Raw genomic sequence first — 20,909 nt, 5'->3', positions numbered from 1 at the left:
ATGTCTACTAACCGACATCGTTGCCTGGGTTGCGTTTGTGTGGGGCGGGTGTATCAAAAGAAGGCCCAGATTTTTTTGTGTTTGTTTAGGTGATTTCAAATGTGCACCCCGCCTTTAACCAGTCAAACCCCTATAAACTTTAACCTAACCCTAGATTGGGTGACAGAAATGTTTAAGAAACATCAAATGATGTTGATCCACGTAATTCAACTGTACTTATAGCAACTGAGCCTACAATGTTAAATTTTGTCACATGGTAGACTATGGGGGATATATGGCAGATGAGGAAATAAAGGAGAGAGTTGATGAAAAAGTCATTGATGGATTTGGCAATAGAGAAAGACAGAAAGACACAGTGAGAGGGGGAGAGGAAAATATGAGAGAGAGAGAGAGAGAGAGAGAGAGAGAGAGAGAGAGAGAGAGAGAGAGAGAGAGAGAGAGAGAGAGAGAGATGAGGTGTATAATAAAGAGAGAAAGAGTGAATAAGTACAATTTGGGGCTCTGACGAAGGAGAGAGAAAGAGAGAGAGAGGGGTTTTAAAACGTCAGTGCGTGAAGGAGACCTGCTGCCAGTCTGCTAGTACTGACACGCGCGACGCACGAGGAGTTTGCGCTCCAGTCAGCCTCTCTTAATAGGATCCTAACCATCACAAACAGATAAAATCGCGGATAACGGAGATGATTTTACTCACATGCCAACACTAAACGGAGTAAAGTGGACGCTGTCTTCTCCTCTTTTATCGCAGCGCAAAGATGAAGTGTTCCCTCCGTCTCCACGCGCCTTTGGATGTCAACCGCTCCGGTAATCTCTCAAAGTAGCGTGAGTTTTCCGTGACAGTAAGCAGGTGGGATTCCACTCACAGGAGAGTTTTTGTTGGACATGGGACCGGGTCTCGGCTGTTTTGGATACGGTACCGGAGGAACAGCGTCTTCTTGAACGGAGAGTCTGTAGGAGACCGACGAGATGCGCGCCGACCACGGCTTCATTCTGCTGCTCCTCAACGGGACAGCGTGCTTGGTGAGCTGAGGGGGTTGACATGGGTAAAAGGGCGATATGAAGTTTTAATACTGTGTATTTTAAACTGAACCGGGCGTTGAGTGCCGCACTTCAGGTAGTCATACCTGTCCGTGACCTGCGCGCCAATGGGTGACCGTTAACTGTCTTCCCGCCGTGCGCTCATGCCTCCAACCAACGGTCCACTTCACACTTAAGGGCGGGAGTTTGGGGTGCGAGTTTAAACGGTTCCTTTAACGTCACGGTTCGCCTCACGAGCAGGGGTTACATGCTTACTGTGTGCTTGATTGAAAGAGAGAAAGTGGAGGAGAAAAATAAGAGGAATAACTAATCTAAATTTTAAAGGGGGGATCTGTGATGACATAGGTTTACACTCTTTTTTTAAAACCTATTTACAGTCTGAAGAATCAAAGAACTCTTTGCAAGATGTTAAATGTTCTTTACGGAACCAAACTGGCCAACCGAGACCCTTTTAAGAACCTTAATTTTTAGGAGTGGGCGTACAGTAAAACGTAACCAATTGTGGAAATTGAGCTCAATATTGAGAAATTAGTATAATACTTTAAAAACTTTTAATAGTGCTATTTATGGCATATGTGTCTGAGGAAATAAATGCAATTTGAAAAATAAAGGTGCTTAACGATTCCACCAAAATATATTTTTTTTATGTATGGTTCCATAAAGAACCGTTAACATACGCAGAACCATTTTGTTTCACAAATGGTTCTTTATAGTATAAAAAGATTTTACTGAAAGACTGAAAGAAATTTTTTTTTTTGTCAAAAAACTTTAACATAAAAAGCCCTTTGGAGAAGCAGAAATGTTTCTGTTGTGGCATCGCTGTGAAGGACCCTTTCAGAACCTATATTCTTAAGACTGTATGACTTGGTAAAGTAGGTCTGTGGTTTTATTTCATAATGCCTTACAAGGGCTACATTAAACTGGAAACCTGTGAATAGATAAGATGTGTGAATTGGAGATTTCTGCATTCTGGAGATTTCTTTTACCTGTGCAACTTATACAAATATTTCTTAATTATTATTTAAATAGCACAAAGTTGCGGGCTATTTAAGAGCAAGTCTAAAGCAAACATTTAAACGAAGGAATATCTGTAAGAGTTTAACTTTCCTCAGTGGCAAGTAAATTCTGGTTATACACTATGCAGAGCCCTTTGGTGTTTTTGGTACACTGTGCACAGCCTTGCAATCCCTTGGTGTACCAGTAAATGATATCAATGAGTAAATATGCCATGAGTGCCCACAGATTAACTTTAGAGCACAGGTTGTGTACAGCTGCCTGTTTTTTATGCACCTGCTGTGCGAGTATTATATCTTAACACCCGCAGTCTAAATTTAATCCCCGTCTAGCAACCTCTGTTACAATTATCCGCTGTGTAGTTGGAATAATTCATGACTTCTTCTTGACACATTTTAATACCCTTGTATTCTGCAGGGATACAAAATGCTGTCATTAAAACGAAAGGAATTTCGGATTCTGAAATCTAAACAACAAAACATATTTGTTTTTTATTGTTTCATCACACCAAATAAAGTGACCTATAGGATGTTGCAAATCCTGCTTTCCAGGTGTAAAGCCTACATTTGACTACTGATGTCCGTCCATTAAGAATCACTGGGGGGGGATTAATACGTATAACAAACCTTCCATAGATTTTTGCAAAAACTTTCCAGCATCTAATGAACTGAATGAGTTGCCAGTGAGAGACAATTTAATAAGGTCACAAATCTGAAGATCAATTTGGGATTCTGTTGAGGGTCAGTTAAATCTTAGAGGCAGAAAATAGAGATGTAAGTATGATAAAGTGAAAATATTGCAAAGAAAACTAAAGGTGAGGGCCTGTTGAGCGTTTAGTTATAATACTGTATACAGTTATCTCATGCCCAGTGTAAAGTGCTGTCAGTATACATACCTTAAGATATACAACTATCCTTTAAATCAGGAAGACACTAATAATGTAATTATCCCATTACGCTTACGGCATTTTGGTCATTTGTCTGCCACATTGCTTAAACCTGAGGAAGAGCGTGTCGTGAGAAAATTGCTTATACGTTCACACATCCTAATTGGTGCGTCATGGGTAATTCATTTGCTGCGTAACAGTGATAAATTACAGAGTAATCTGTGAATTATCCTGTATTAAACACTATTAAGCAGAGATTATTAATAGACATGTAGAGCACATTAATAATCAACTTTAATTTTCAGCTGTGTCGTTGAAATTAAGGGCCAGCTTTAATAAAGCCTTCAAGCATTTGTGGAGCTTTCCGAAAACCTTTGCCTTATGCCATGAACTGATTGAATTTAGTCGGTAATAAATCCATTGATCAGTTTATGCTCATGAAAAGGTCTCATATACATTAATAATCTCTCCACATCCACATTGCAAAGTTTAGGCCACATTTAAATAGCGGAGTGAATCCATTTGATCATAATTTTGTGTGTACTGTACAGTATACAGAATACAGGAGTTACTTTTAAAATCGAGATGGTTTGCTTGTTGGAAGACAACAGGCAGCTTATAGATCATCAATCAAAAATAACTAAATGTCCAGACCAGGGATGCTTAACGATTAATCGCGATTAATCCATAGCAGAATAAGAGTTTTTGTTTATATATTATATGTGTGTAAACTGTGTATAACAAATATGTATATATAAATATGCACACATTCATGTATACTTTTAAGGAAAAAATTTATTTATATATTAAGTATTTATATTTATATATAATATTAATTATACATAAATATACAAATGTATATACACATTTATTACACGGATTTATTTATACAAAGTTATTATACACAGTTCACAAACATGTATGATGTAAACAAAAACTTTTATTCTGCTATAGATTAATCACGATTAATCGTTAAGGCATCCCTAGTCCAGACCTGTTTATCGCTACAACCAGCACCTTTCTGTTATAATAATCTAAATGTTATAAAGCAAAAACCGACTTATTGTGATGATTTAGGTGATTTCTCCACAGAACAATGTCACATACTGTAGTCAAAAGCTTATTGCAGGCAATTACCGCGTTAAACGTGTTTATGCTGATGATATTGGCCCAGCATCATTCTCATTACAAGCTCATTAAATTAATACAGTTACAAGATGTAATTTTTCAGTGCCAGCAGTCCACTTTCTACACAGTCATGAGGGAAAATAAACTGAACAACAGCATCAACATCAGACAAGCATCAGTCCATCTGTGTGTGTGTGCTTGGGTTTGCCAAAACAGAGATATTGTAAGAAAAGACACCTGCTTATTAAAGTTTGTGTGCATTTTTGTAAATTACTATGAATTTACCAGAATTAATTTACTAGCAAATACAAAAATGTGTGTGCACACAGTAAGAAGATATTATTTACACATCAGTTCCAAAGTATCGATAAACAAACGGAAGTTACCTCTAAACTTCCTCGTGATGTGCTCAGTGCTGTATTTGTACACAATGGCGGGTTATAGCTTCATATCCACGATCTGTATTTTGTTGTTTTTACTTCTTTGGCAAACGCTGACAGTCGCGGAGTTGCTCGTGACCAAATTATGTATTAGGGGACTTCAAACGGAACTGAACTGTGAAAGAGTCGCAACCTGCATCTTGAACAGCAGTAATGTTTTCACATATGCTTCACAAAGAGTGTGCAATATACATGGGCAATTTGGCAAATAGATGGTAAGCTGATTTAAAAAAATATTTGGTAGGGATGCACAATATATCGGCCGACATATCGTTATCGGCTGATAACTGCTTATTTTTAATATTATCGGTTATCGGTCTGATAGCACAATTAGGCCGATAAATGAAAGCCGATAAATTATGGATTGTTTCGGTTTGTTGAACCACTTCACTTGCTCATTGCTGGCCATGTGGAGTTTTGATTGGTGCTTTCTGTGACATAGCACGAAAATGACACGTGTTGCGGGCTTAAGAAGAGTATGCTAGTCTAGCGCAAAGACAAGATGTCCGCGGTCTGGGAGTTTTTCATTTTGAAATTAATATGAATATTTATCGGCCTATATATCGGTTATCGGCCCCCAAAATATAAAGAGATATCGGTTATCGGTATCGGCCAAAATGTCCATATCGGTGCATCCCTAAACTTTGGTGAAGAGATGTGGACATTGCTTCAGGTGTGGAAACGTCTGTGCGGGGGTAAACGTGTCATCTGTGTTAAAAGGTTATGATTGGCCCGAAGCTGTCACGTTCTGACGTCGTCTGTAATCTTTGTTCTCTGTTCACACATAGGACTCATTAATTACTAGTAATCTTACAACCTCTCCTACTGGTAAATTGGCAGCACTGATTTACCAGAAAGGGTCTGTTTACACATGATCTGTTAACTGCAATTAACCAGTTATTTACCAGTAAAGACTCTATGTGTGAAAGGGACCATTGTCCAAATCTGATGTTCTTAAGCCACAAGTCTACAATCACTTGGTTAGAGGCTCTTCAAAATCACAGTTTGCGTGCAGTAAGCTGTCAAATGTTTTGTGACTCACAATTTCGATGAGACCTATCCTCCTCTACCCTCACGCTCTGACACTTTGTCTGCCTAGATTTACTGTAAGGGAACATTCAGAGAAATGTCCCTTTAACCTGCAGCTCATCCTGAGACAGAAAAAAGACACACTACTGAACCAAGGAATAATGTTTTAACTGTACAGATCTTACCTACACTGTAGACTTTGGTTTCATTAAACACAGTTGTTTTGTGCGCTTGTGTAGTGTGTTAAGCGCTGCTGATTGTATGCATAAGCACAGCCCGGCTGACCCCTGGTACAGCACATACGGTCTCCCAGACTCCCACCCAGCTCCATTCCTGAGACGGGTATCATTGGCATGACTCTCACGAACAGGATTTCCCATTTGTTAATAACAGATCAACAAAGAGAAATGCACAAGACAACTTAAATGTTCCTGCTTCTATGCATACTGTAGGTTATTAAGCCCTCTTGTCAGCACTGTAAATGGGTTTCAGTCCCTTTAATTATATTGCAGTTAAATAAATACTCTAGGCAGGCTTAATTGAGATGAACACAGAGTATTATGTTACTGACCTAGTTTACATTACACAGAACATTAAAGCAAGGAGGTGAATTTTGCAGTGACCCTTTTTGACAAGCCTCTCTCTCGTCTGGTGCAAGGGTCTTCACTGCAAGGCCAGAAAAATTTTCAGTACAAGTCCATAAACGCATGGGCATATATTTGGCCGACACATTGAAGTGCATTCTGGGTGTGGTGTACATGACACGCACCCTTGCTTTACCATGGTGGTACCAGGGCACAGTACTCAAGGGGGCGACAGAGTCTCAAATGTCTGTGCCAATATCCGAGATTGGTATTCATCAAGTAGCTTGCTTTAAACACATCAGTTTTAATTAACTTGCTTAGCAAGATTCCCTTCGAACTTTTGCTCCTTCATGAGCTGACATTGAGAGAAAGCTGGTGCAGACAGTTTATGTTTGCTTTAGCACCCCTTGTGGGAACATTGAGAATGTAATGTGCATGTATGCCATGTTACGAGTTAGATTGTAGAATTAGGATAATATGGGAATAAGTGTGTCTATCCAAATAGATTTGCATATTATACTATTATAATCATAATTTATTCATTAAAGGCTTTTGGGTGCATGTGTATATTTATGTATACAAAGTGATGTATAACATGAAGACGGATTATGAGAATTTGTTGGCAAGTCAGCTCACAGGTCTATTTTTGCATTTTTATTCATAAAAAAAAACAATAAGCTTCTGCCTTTCAGACTTCTATTTCAAAAACATCTTCAAATTACACCTAAAGTTTTACCTCCAGCATGCCTTTTAATCAGTATACAGATTAATTATTTTTCAAATAAAGCAATTGCACTTCTCTATCAGTTAGTTACATAAGGACAGATTTGTTGGTGTCTGATGAGGTTTTGGACTTCAAATGGCTTTTCCATGCAGAAACTCATTTGTACACAGCAAGAGAGACAAAAATGAGTTTCCTCTTGAACGCAGTGTCACATCCACTTTAACTGAAGCACAGACATCTGTCACCATCTGTGAAAGCAGACAGATGGTTATTGTACTATCAGAGCATTGCAATGACCTCATCAGTGTGTGACGAAGGCATCTGCTGACATCATTAGGGTGTGACATAGGCATCTGCTGGCGAAACCTTCAAGGCTGGATGCAAATAGAGTCATATTGTCTTGTCTTAATGTTGACCCTAAGTGTATACTTACAGTGTAGTTATTTAAATGTGCTGTAAAATGCAGGTTTCCCACACCTTAATTAACTTCAAATTCAAGGACCTTTTAAGGATTTTCCAGGTCCAATGCCCTCAAATTCAAGTGAGAGAAAGGTTACCTTTAAAGATACATTGTTACAGTTCTCTTTTGAGGAAACTCGCGCTGTGTCACTGCGGTGACACTTTTGGGACGCCTGCAAGAATAGGTGCGTCTGAATGTGTACATCAAATTCAACCAATGATGAGGCTTAACGACAGAGACAGGGTAACACGGAAGCCAGGAAGTAAATCGCTATCTGAAATATTGCCAAAGACAGCGTTACAGGGACGCAGTACGTATGGCAATTATGCAGCGCCTCGTTCCCTTCTCAGGGAACAACGTTACATACGTAACCAGAGTTAGGGATGCTTAACAATTAATCGCGATTAATCGTTAGCAGAATAAAAGTTTTTGTTTACATCATATATGTGTGTGAACTGTGTATAATAAATTTGTATAAATAAATGTACACACATGCATGTATATGTTTTAGAAATGTTTACATGTGTATATACATTTGTATATTTATGTATAATTTTTATTATATATAAATATAAATACTTAATATATACATTTTTTTCTTCTTAAAATTATACATGAATGTGTTCATATTTATATATATACATATTTATTATACACAGTTTACACACATATGTGATGTAAACAAAAACTTTTATTCTGCTAACGATTAATCGCGATTAATTGTTTAGCATCCCTACCAGAGATGTTTTCATTTGTCAAACACAACTATGCAAAAATGCATTTCGTACATGGAACATTCGCATACAGAAGATATAAGCATTTAAAGTGAAAATTTTTATGATATTATCCTACACTACACAGGGAATGATATGGATTTTGTTTCCAGAAAACGTTTTGCACAAAATAGATTTAAGCACTTTCAATGACCTGTATTTATGTATGTATATTTTCTAAAACTTCCCAGGGCCTTGAATTTTCCCCCAGATTCACAAACTTTCAAGGATTTCAAGCACCTGTGGGAACCCTGAAAATTACCTCAATTGTCCGAGCCCATGGTGTAGTGGGCAGCGTAGTTCGCACTTTCGGCAACCCGAATTCGATTTCCGGCACGTGGTCACTTGCCGATCCCAAACCCCTCTCTTCTCCCTGTACTGTCCTGTCCTCTCCTCACTCACTGTTAAATAAAGGCAAATATGGCGAAAATAAAAATTGAACCTCAATTACACTATAGCGGGCAACTGAAAAAAAATCCTATTTGAAACATTAAGTTTAATGGTTAAACATTATTGTTATAATAGAGTAATATTATTATAAATTACAATATGTAGGGTGTTTTTGTTTGTCTCCTAATTGTTTTACAATGAAGATCAAGGACTGAAAACCGGATTTTGACTTTGGCTTTTGCTACCAGTCATACAGATATGGGACCTCCAGCAGAACGTAGTTAGTATTTTCAGGTTTTTCTAAATGATGCAGAACATTAGCGTAGCAGGACTAAATCGATCATGTTCATGGTACTTCTCCTCTGAAATGTTATCACTCCAAGAGTGTTATAGCAGCCAGACATTACAGTACTTAATACCAGACATCACTTTCCTGCTTGAGAATTTATCAAAGGAGTCAGTACCACCACCTATCCACCTGCTCTCTCTCTCTCTCAGAATGTTCCTAACAAGTGCAAACCGGGTCAAATAGATGCGATCAAAACTGCCTGTTAAAGCCTGTGCTATAGTGGCATGGAGAATCCCATTACTCCGTGCATCAGCTGTGCTTTCGGCCGTGGAAGATGGGAGCGAGGGATAACAGATGTAGTTTAGGAAAGTGTTTGTGTAGATGAGATAGAATCAAAACTGTTTTGTACACAAAATTCAGCCCACCGCACATAATCTTGGGGAAGCATTTTTTTGTCTTTCTATTTTAACCTGTCTCACCCTACCTTATTTTCAGGTCACTATACAGTAGTTTATAAGGAAGCTAAGAAAAAATTCGCAAGCTGACCTCCGAATCCCCCAGCCACCACCCCATGGACAACCCTGATAGCACTCTCTATCCGCATGCCCTGTTAAAATTCACCCAACTCAAACCGGATTGCGCTGATTTGCACCCATGTGCACGTTCACAGTGTCAATATGGCATAATGCAAAATTTGATAGCCAATTCAGACAGCACTGTCTCCTGGTGAATACTGAATAAGCTCGGGGTCCAGTGGGCATCGCTGAACTGAATCCAACCAAATATTTTGAGACAGTCTAAAGAATAAGGCTGGCCCGATATCCCTGCCAGTGTGAGAGTTGTCGGCGTTGCTGATAAAGCTGTCACTTAACCTGTTATTTACCTTCTGTTATCCAGGCTGTGTTTATGCAAGCGACTTATGGTCATGTCTAGAAAGTATCAAACATGACCCTGTCTCTTAACCCAGCTAAACTATTTTTTGTGATTTACTGTTTTCTATATAAAGTCATCTTACGTAATGTCAAGACCATTCTTTAAAAATATATTATAGATATCTTTAAAGGGGCCATGGTATGAAAATCTGACTATGTTTAAGTGCTATAATTGGGTTCCCAGTGCTTCTATAAACCTAGAAAATGTGAAAAAGATCAACCCAGTAACTTAGTTTTGGTAAACCATTCTCCACAAGCATGTGAAAAAATACGTCATTGAAATTTGGCTATCCTTATGATGTCATAAGGAGATCTTATTATAATAATGCCGCCCCTTAATTAAAAAAAATTATTCACAGCACAATTGAATTTCAATTGGAACAAACCACTATCATTGCGATCAGTGTTTGAATTTCATTAGCTCATTGGCATTTTAAAGGACACACCCAAAGCGGCACATTTTTTGCTCACACCTACAAAGTGTAAATTTTAACATGTTATAATAAATTATCTAGATGGTATTTTAAACTAAAACTTCACCAAAACACCAAAGATTTATTTATTGACCCTTTAATACTGACTAAGTAAGGCCTGGTCAAAAAATGAAATAAAAATGAAATCAATGAATGAAATTAAACTTAATGCTCCTAATCGCATGATTAGATCATGAGATTTCAGACAGGATTTCACAGACTGCACTGTTATGCTGTTGTCTTCCATCAAAACTGTATGAATTTTAGCTTCTATTAACTATTACTGCTAATCATATCTATAGTGTTACGTAGCAGGGCATATTCTGTATAAAGGTCAGACAAAAAAAGCTTATTCTTGAGACATCTATTTGGAAAAAAGTGGTGGAGGAATGAAGAGCCTTATGTTTGTTCACTAGCCAGGGGTGAGGTGGAGGGTGGGTGTAAGGGTCTGCATATTGGGCTCTTGTGACCCTCGTGAAGCTGGCATAAATTATTCATTAAGAGTCAAATAGCTTGTTTCTTGTGAAATTACCTTTCTCTCCCCTTTGTGTTTTCTCTCTCCCTTGTGTCTCTTGCCTTGGTGTGGAATAATTAGTTCTAAGGGCAGAGCCGTTTTCAGATTTTAATCATGTAACAGAAGGAGAAATCTCCCAGCGTGAGCGGATGAGGGCTGCTGCAGCGAGTGAGAGAAATAAACGTGTCGGCGAACACTCCGAAATCTGAGTGGGATCTGGGGCCTTTAATTAAAAATTGATGTCATATTAGAGATGGAGATTTCAATCCAACAGCCTGAGGAAATACAGAAGCACACATAGCTCTTATTGAGAGAGAGACATGTAGAGAGAGAGAGAGAGAGAGAGAGAGAGAGAGAGAGAGAGAGAAATGGGAGGGGTAGTTTTCATTGCACCCTGTCTACTTCTTATACTCTTCCACAATTATGTGGAGTGATTTAGAAAATGAAAATCTCATCTCATACATATTGTTTTCAGCATGATATTTAAACTTCATTTGAGACCCAGGTTAATGGCACAATGTCGTTCCACTGAGACTTAAGCATGTGTACAGTGTGTGTGTGTGTGTGTATGTGTGTGTTGGCCGTTTCAGTAGTTCTCAAACTTTTCAGCGTGCACCGGCCATTCCTTCAAAACATTAAACAAAACGTAAACAAAACTTGTAGTGCTGTTGGTTAGTAGCCTTATTTTCCTGAGGTTTAATAACACAATTTATTATGAATTAATGTTTTTTCCACCTTATTTTTTATGTAAATGTGGGGCCGCCATCTTTGAGCTCCTTTGATTTCCAGTAAACCACTAAAGCTAATGGTAGTCGTATTGCGAGGGACACGAGTGTGCCATTTTGACTTGCTAGTTAATGTTTATCATGAAATCCAGGAAGACCGGCATAATTTGTGCAGTTAGGGGTTGCCATAATACTGTAGCTGATACAAATGCGGTAAATCTTTACAAAACATTTGTTTTGACCATAATCCACGCACAAGAGCTAAATGTGTATGTGGGGCACGTGCAAGCATTATCTTTATCCACACATCTATCCAGTAAAACCTTTCATAGACACTGCCAGTAAACAATAAATACAATAATTGTTTAAAAACAACTAATATTATGCTGATAAAAATATGCTGATTTAGCCGATTTAGTAATTTTGCTATATATTATTACAAAAATGCTATTACAGTACAGATATATGACATAAACTGTTTATTAGTTAATGTTTATAATAATTTATATATAATAATTGTTATAAGCTCATGTCTCCATTCTTTTGCGTAAGAAGCGATGTAATAATATTTTCATAAAACGAAAAAAAAAATACTGAATACATGTAATAGTTTAATATGTTTATTATTGTTTGTTCAAATAACTTAAAATGTGGAATGAGAAAGATGCTGCTGACTGTCGGACCACGTGTAGTGTCGCCATAAAAACTCAAAAAAGTCAATAAAAAATTGCAGTTTAAAAATACTCACACCAGAGGGACAGTTGTGACATTTTAAACCATCGCCTGAAAAGGTTAAAAACACAACATTCTTAGCCTATTCCATTTACAAACCCATTTTAAAGATACTGCTACGTCTCTCTGCTTTTATAGCTGCGCATCGAAAACCTGCCACTACCAAGCAACAACACAAAATGATTGAATATATCTTCATATGATGTATCAGGCCACTTGTTAATTTCATCCTCACACTGCTTCATACATGGCAGGTGTAGTAAATATTAACGGTTTAAATCATGTTTTATGCGTGCTCCCACTGCACTGTTTTCTACCGGCTGGCTATTGAAACGGACGTCTCGCACAAAGAAGAGAAATACGTCACATCACTTTGCGTGTTCAAAAATAAGGTGGATAAAATTTCCTAAAACTGCCCCCCGGTATCATCTCTCACGCCCTCCAGTTTGAGAACCACTGGTCTATGTGCAGGGCACTCGAGGGCTAAGACTTGGTCGCTGAAAATGAAAGACATGATGTCAGACGTATTGACAGATTTTAAGATTCACATGTCAGTAACCTTGGTTCATTTTCTATTATTCTCCTGGGATACCTGTGAAGGGCATACATCTATCTTGTCAATATCATTCTTTCTGTCTAAAGGGTTTTATATGTTAGCGCAGGCTAGCGTTAGCCTTTACGATTGGCCATTGTCCTTAACCTCTTCATCTTTGCCCTACATTGGAAAATGCACTTCTATAGGTTCATAGTTTGTCCTTTACAAATCATAGGCTTTGCAAACCTACAGTATATATTTTGTAGAATGAGGAAAATACATTATGAAAAGTAAGTGTTGCAAAAACAAATTAATAAGAAAGCTGAAAAATGTATACATTCATGTCACAATGAAATTGAAATTAAAAACTTTTATTTTTTGGTATATTGTGGTATTTTTTACAAATTTTTACTCTGGCGGGAAGAGTAAAAAACGCTGGCGGGAAAAGAGTTAAATAAAAAGGCTAATCTCCTCCCCTCCTTGAAATGATGTCTCTTTACTTCCGAGAAATGGCACAAGGGCGGTAGGGCTGCACGATTAATCGAAAAAGAATCACGATCTCGATTCATACATATAGGCGATCTTCATTTTAAATGACGGCGATTCACTTGCATTTACAGTATTTCCCTGTATTTAGTTTCTGCGTTCAAGTGTTCACGTATTTACATTACAACAACCCAAGAACATCAGTCAAACTTGCTAACACACACTCATACAGGGTAAAACCAAACCCTATTCATTCACCAATCAGACCCGATCGTTTCTTTCCTCTCTCTCATCTCATTTGCGGCGTTCCGCTGTCACTCGCGTGACGTATAACAAGGCGGCAGACCTAAACACAGTCGTTTACTTGGTGGATCTGGAGCGGCAATTTTCAAAAAAAGAGAGGATAAACGAGTGTCACTGTGGAAAATCCTGGTGGCGGCGGAGAAAGTGAAGATGCAACAACATTGGTTTCGAAAAAAGGCAAGGAAATTATTTACCTCAGGCTCCGGACGTTTCTAAATCGGAAGGCTGCAACCTCAGGAGGTCGCATGCAGGCTGTATACGTCATCAAGCCTGGTTCATTTGAGTTAACGGAGCATTACATTCGCAAGTCATTAACATACTTCAACAATTTATTATTAACTAAAAATATTAGTCATCTTTATAATGTTAATTGTTAATATTCTGAAATTAGACAGTCTTTATGATGCGCAGTTTAGAAATGCGACCTCCAGAGAGGCTGCAGCCTTCACATTGAGAAACGGCCTCTTTGCGTTCCCCATTAGAAAGGGTTTTTCGCATGAGGGGAACATTGTTACATGTCTGCGTTTCTCTCTGATGCCTCAAAATGTTGATCTTTTAGTCTTTTAAAGGTTTAACGTTAGTGTTTTTAAAGTTTTAAGGTTGGCCAGTTTGATAGTACAAAAAGCACAGGTGCAATTTAACAGCTAACAAATTTTAAATTATTCTAAATTTTAAGGGGTCTAAAATAAGAAAAAGAGACTTTTAAGAAACGTTATTATAACTGAAAGTCCTGTAGCACATTTTTTAGTTAAGTGCATAATAAATGTTTTTGTTAAAATAAAGAGAATCGGGTGAGAGAATCGGGATCTCAATTCCCATGGAAAAAATCGGGATTCACATTTTAGCTTGAATCGTGCAGCCCTAAAGGGCGGTGCCCAGAATAAGATTGTAGCGATAAGCAATTAGCACTACGACATGATTTTAAAAATAAGACAATCGCTACAGTACTTCCATTTTATTGTGACTTTAAATAAAAATTATTAAAAGATATTCTATAGACATCATTAGCAGAGGTGGACACTACTTGAGTATTTTAGTTACATTATCTAAGCATCTGTGCTTTATCATAGTGTTTGTCTTGGGAAAAATGTACCTTACTTTACTAAAAAAATGTTCACTACATTCTAAAGCTTAGAATCATACTGTGTATTCCTTTCATATTGCATATTAAATTGATTTAATACCTAATTACATACAAATTGTGTACTTGTGTACGAAAGTACTTTTTACTTAAGTAAAAGTAAAAATGTACTAGATGTTTAATGTACTTAAATATTAAATATAAACCAAAAACAAATTATGATCATATGCTTTGGAATGTATGTTTTCCAAAGAAAAACACTGATAAAATTCAAATACTTGAATAAATGTACTTTTATGTAGAAAGTAAAATACTTAAGTAGTGTCCACCTGTGATCATTAGTATCCCAAGCTTTGTGTCAGCAACACAAAGATCAAAGGTTCGATCCCCATGAAAAAATAAATGCATAGACGGAAGGTACTGCAAGTTAATTTTGGATAAAAGTGTCTGCCAAACGTGTAAATGTAAAAAGTAAAGTAACTAAGGTTGTAGATTCTCCTAACTGTACTTTGTGAACGTTGCAAAGCAGTGTGACTTATTTCTTTTAGAAAAGATCTCAGCTAGTAAATTTACCCTTTAGAAAGGTTGACATTAATTGCAGTGCCTTTCTCTTTAAACAGCTTAGCAAAAATATGTCCCTCTTTCTCCACTGCTATCAGTCTGAAACTTTGTAATAGTGTATCTGTCTGTTCTGTAGTATTGCCAGGGGAGATGTGATTCAAAGGGCTGGAGCTGTCTACACGCTCTCACACACTCGTTATGGAATATTTCAGCCCTGTGAGGCCGTAAGGTTGCTGTTTTAAAAGGTTAGCCACTGCAGACTGCAATCCTACAGTTGATAGGAGCTTAATTTAAATCCACATGGAAAATTTCACTTCAAAGACGACACTACACTGTAAAAAAATTCCGTAGAAATTGCAGCTGGGTTGCCGGTAATTTACCGTAGATTTAAATTTATGTTTTATACTGGCAATATTTTGTTCAAAGTTAAATGAACATTAAACATTTACAAGTCTTTGTCTTTACAGAGTAAAACTAAAAAACAGCATCAAGCAAAGCATTCTGGGAAACAAAATCTGGAGCAAAAAAACAGAAAAAGGTGGATGATGATTTCTGATTCCCAGAATGCTTTGCATGAGGCTATTATTGTATAGTTTTATTCTGTGAAGATAAAGACTTGTTAATATTTAAAATTTATTTAACTTTGAACAAACCCTTGCCAGTTAATAACATGAATGCAAATCTACGGTAAATTACCGGCAACCCAGCTGCAATAAAATTGTAATTTTTACGGATTTTTTTTACAGTGTATATGCAGGTGTTGTTGTTTTTTTGTCTCGAACAAAGATTTCTCATAAGAATATGAAAACAAGCACTCACATTTAATAAAAAAAAATGATTTAGTTTTTCACAGGAAAAATGAAAAATTATGCAGCATTGAGAAAATGAGAACCTCAAGCAATATTATTGTTATGTTAGGCGGCAAATGAGAGATTTTTGAAATCCATTGGCTTGTTTTTAATCATGTGTATTAAAAGGATAGTTCAGACTGACGTTTGTTGTCAAATGTCGATAAATGTTCAACCTACTCAGGTTGTTACAACTGTAAACAGCCTATAGACTAATTGAATATTGATTAAAACAGATTTTTTTAGATTATTAAAAAAGGAATCTTTTTAATAAACTTTTTTGTATTTTATTATATGGCTATTGCCATTTTATTAAAGCAATAATGAAAGGTTAAGAGTTTCAGTAATTTAAGGAAGGCTTTGTGTCATACTTAAAGGGGACACAGCTGTGAATGATCACAATGCGCTTAAGCAGCCGCGTCACAGGATAATAAGTGAACAGTGTACCAATGTCAAGTGAGCTAGAGTCCATACCAGTGCCCAAAACCTGCATTAATGATATGAAGAGTTTGGTTCCAAAACGCAATAAATCCATTTTGACAAATTTCGGTAAAAACTTGTTTTCTATACCAAGAAAGTGTCAAGATGACAACCACTATTTTCTGTTATAATCTTTTACATAGCATCTTTAGGTTAAAAAAACATAAAAAATTCAAATCCATAACTTGATTTTCAAAGATTTAGTATAAAAACTGATTATTTTTCCCACTAAATGCAATAAATCCATGACAAGTTTTTATTCAAAATGCTATAAATCTATTGAATCAATAGCCTATATAAATGTGCATTCATCTTTGCAATATTATATTCATTTAGTTGACTAGTTGTACACACTAATTAAAAATATAAACATTAATGGCATTAATCAAAACACTTACTTTGTCATATTAAGAAAATTGTCATTGCTGCGGTTATACTTGACGTCGTCCCTTAACGTTTTTCACAGCAATCAGCTGTAAAATGTTTTGGTCCTTCTCGATTTTCGTTGACTTTGAGTAAAATTATGGAAAGTTTTTCATAAGATCCCCTGGGGTTAATGTGTTATCATGACAGAAACGTGATTCTGTCGGCCCGGGCAAACAAGCACCCGTCTCCCGTGTGCATCTTGCGTAAATTATTAGATGTTGATGACTTCCGTTTCTTTCCCGTCACAGAAAACCATCACAGGTTTATCAATGCTATTAAAGTATTATTTTGTTTTTGTTTGTTTGTTGATCACGAAGTAAAAAGCAGATGATGAAAACTAGGACTAGTGAAAACTAGTGTTCTCGTGAATGGTGCGCTGTAATTTCTGGAACGGATTTATTGCATTCTGTAAAAAAGGAGGAGTGGCGTTTATTGCGTTTTGGGAAAAAAGGGAGAAAAGATGACAGAATAACACGGCGGATATTGGATTTTGCGTAAAATTAAGAATTTACTTTTTAATACTGACCTGATATACTACTGATTCTGGCAGTAACTCATTTTTGTCAAAAATGTCGTTTATTGCGTTTTGGAACCAAACTCTTCATAAACTGATTCACGACTTCGGGAGCTAGGGAACGAATCGAGACACAGTAGGGCTGTCACTTTTCGTTCGAAAATCGATTGCACAATCGATCGGACCAACCAAAAAAAGTTTCGAAAACGAAAATAGGCAATCGATTTTAACCAAATATGTACACTATTAATTTTAAAACAATTAAACAGTTAAAAATATAGATGTAACAAAACTCACAAACAAGCAGAAAAAGAAAATAAATAATTCCGAAAGTGCAGTAGGTGTGCGAAAGCTAGACAGAAAATACCCAGCAATTTTACGCACCTATAGTTTTACGCTTTCAATCGCTGCATCTAGTGTTTTGCAAAGAAAATGGAGGACAACGTCAATAAACCTGTGCAACACGAGAGAGCGTCGAAATTGTGACGTTACAGAAGATGAAGGAATTATGACAAGGAGCCACCCTTGCGAGCTGACAGCAACCCGCTTTTGTGATGGAAGATTGGCAGTACGAAATACGCAGCTGGCAACGAAGTACCCGAGTTTCCCTGGGACATCAGTGCGGTCGGAGTGCGTCTTCACAACAGATGGACATATAATGAATGAAAAGCGCTCTGCTCTTGACCCCTAAAATGTTGATCGACTTGTTTTCCTGACCAATAATTTGTAATGGCCCTATTCTTTTTGCGCATTTCATTATGCCTGCCTAGTGCCGCCTAAGTGTCGGTTACGTTTAATAAAAAAATACACAGCATGTTCTCAACTTCAAGTAAGTCTATTTAAAGTTTCATTTTTGAACAGTTGTTTGAAATGGATCGAATCATTATTTAAAATAATTTTTGAATTGCCTAAATCATAAAAGCAGCCGGTTGAAGCCCGCAGTAATGTTTTTCATTTATGGCAGCAGTCCACTCTGCATATTTTTTTAGAGAATGTTGCACTACTGTTGCTGTTTTTTATTCTGCACGAAACTTAATGACAATGAATAAGAAATATTGCTGACTTGTGCGTTTCAGGCGCTCTCTTTACATTTGTCTGTTATTTGGCGTTGAAAATGGAAACGTCTTTTTTAGACATGGAAAATCGATTTTACAATCGATTCAATGAACACTTATATATTAAAAATCGAAAATGATTTTTTCACAAAAGTGACAGCCCTAAGACACAGGGATACTGAAATACGTCCACATCGCAGACATGTTGCTTCAGACAAGCACGTGCAAGTCAAGTTTTCTGTTCGCGTCATCACAACATTTTGGCCGTATTGTTTCGGTCATAAAAGTCTTTCGGCCAAAAAAACAAAAATGCTCGTTCGGGCCATTTTCGGATGAAAAATTTCAGTGGCCAAATATTCGGTGCATCCCTAGATAATTTATTATAACATATTCAAATTAACACTTCGTAGGTGTGAGCAAAAATGTGCCGTTTTTGCGTGTGCCCCTTTAAATGCAAGTAAGCTGATCTAAATGACAGTGCGTGATTGGATAGTGCAGATTAAGGGGTGGTATTATCCTCTTCTAATTTCAATGACCTATTTTTTCACATGCTTACAGAAAATGGTTTATCAAAACTGAGAAACTGGGTTGTTCTTGTAAAATTTTTTAGGTTGATTCAAGCACTGGGGACTCAATTATAGCACTTAAACATGAAAAAAGTCAGATTTTCATGATATGTCCCCCTTAAAGGAATTGTCACCCAATATTGAAAATGACAGATAATTCACTAACAATCATTTGAAACAATTACCGAAATGAGCTCCATGAAGTCTGCATTGCCACCATTTTATATCATACACAGCTTATCATTGTTATTTACATTTAAACGTGTCGTTTTGCTCTCTAAATAAGCTTAAAACATTATCCGTGTTCATAGTGTCCGCTTCAGAAGACATATATTAACCCCCTGGAATCATATGGATGATTGATGGATACTTCAAGATTCTGGTCATTATTCAATGCCATTACAAAGCTAGGAATTCAAGAGCCAAGATATTATTTAATTTTTAGAACTTTGATTATGTTCAGCTAATGAAAGAATGGCATATACACCTAGGATGGCTTATGGGTGAGTAAAGTATGGGCTAAGTTTTAATTTTAGGGGAAACTATTCCTTTAAGAGCAACAGTTTACTTATTTATTTGTTCATTTTTTACTCATTTACACTTTTATGAAAGTGGATTGGTAGAAAAAAAGTAGATACTTTAAGAGCAGCTGGGAACACTGTCATAACCGCAACCTTCTAAACATGATGCCATTAATCCTTGGCCGTCATTGATGCCCAGGCGCTTTGAAATTTGTTGCATGCCAGGGAACATTAAGGCTAGCGCTATCGGCCATATGTCTGCCTATCATCGATTGATGGTAGTGTCGTCTATCGGCACATACAGCCTGTGACACCATCAACACGTATTCATTAGGAAAACTAAAAGAAAAGTCACTACTCCATAATGGAATTATTAAAGCAACATTTTTAGGACAAGAGCTCATGGAATCACAGTTCCTCAAGGCACTGAGGACAGTCACAGATTAAATCAGCAGATTCAGTGATATTCCCAGATGTTGTTGTTTGAGGTCTGGCGAGTAAAATGGCGCTGTCGTCGCTTTAATTAGCCTCAGTAGGGCACTGTTACTGTCCCTTTAAGAGATTCAGGTAGAAAGCTGTGCCAATCTCTATTTTTAATTGGCTGGGGTGAAACTGTGTACCTGTCTCTTTAAATGCCTGTTTATTGCCTCTGGAGCTGACAGACCCACACTGGTCATCTCCCTACTCTTTTTAAACTGCCTGTATTGCTCTCTATCTCCCAGTTTCCACTCTCTTTAACATCCTGTCTATCAGAAGCAGGCTTTGAACGTTTTCTGCAAGTTTGCTAGATTCATGTCCCATTTTTATTATCAAAGTGGATGCTGTCTTTCTTATGCATTCTTCTCGTCACTTTTATCGTCCCTCTGGCTGTCTTCAGAACAACATACTTCTATACGTACTATAGTATGCAAATTTTGTGGATGCCTGTGAAAACCCATTTGCTTTTGCTATTGTCTACATAAAATAATTCTAAATAATTTAAAGAACATTCTGTGAAAATATAACCTTAATATAATATTAACATGTCAGTAAGTAAAATCGGTGATTAAAATCAAACTTTAATGCTACTAATAATAAAATATATTTGTATTTGGTGAATGCTTTATTCTGATTGGTTAAGAAATGTTCCATGAGTATGCATTATTTTTCGACCCACCTAACCTGCCAAATGTCTTAAAATAACCACCAGAGCAATGTCTGTGGTAACCGTGGTATAAGCGGAATAATTGACTCCGGTCATTTGAATTATTTAAAAATAATGCACAGCCACGGTGTAAATCCGCTTCGCGTCGTGCCGTATTACCACCTTGGGTGTGCATTATTTTTTAGTAATTCAATGGCCCATCGCCAATTATGTAAACTGGCATTCATAACATAAATTTTTTTGTGGATAATCTTCTTTTTT

At 37.0% G+C, this 20,909-nt stretch overlaps 1 protein-coding gene across 1 annotated transcript in view; it reads left to right on the top strand.

Annotated features, from left to right (window-relative positions):
• Window positions 1-511: 511 nt before the first annotated feature.
• LOC135733769 (neurexophilin-1) overlaps window positions 512-20,909 on the top strand; it is a 35,648-nt gene continuing 15,250 nt past the window's right edge. The window contains exon 1 of the mRNA XM_065252556.2: window positions 512-1,017. Within this exon, the coding sequence (XP_065108628.1) occupies window positions 964-1,017 (54 nt within the window). The 5' untranslated portion in view covers window positions 512-963. The remainder of the gene's footprint in view (window positions 1,018-20,909) is intronic.

Source organism: Paramisgurnus dabryanus, chromosome 3 (assembly GCF_030506205.2).
Source record: "Paramisgurnus dabryanus chromosome 3, PD_genome_1.1, whole genome shotgun sequence".
NCBI classification, from domain to species: Eukaryota; Metazoa; Chordata; class Actinopteri; order Cypriniformes; family Cobitidae; genus Paramisgurnus; species Paramisgurnus dabryanus.
This window is presented reverse-complemented; position numbering and strand designations above follow the sequence as displayed.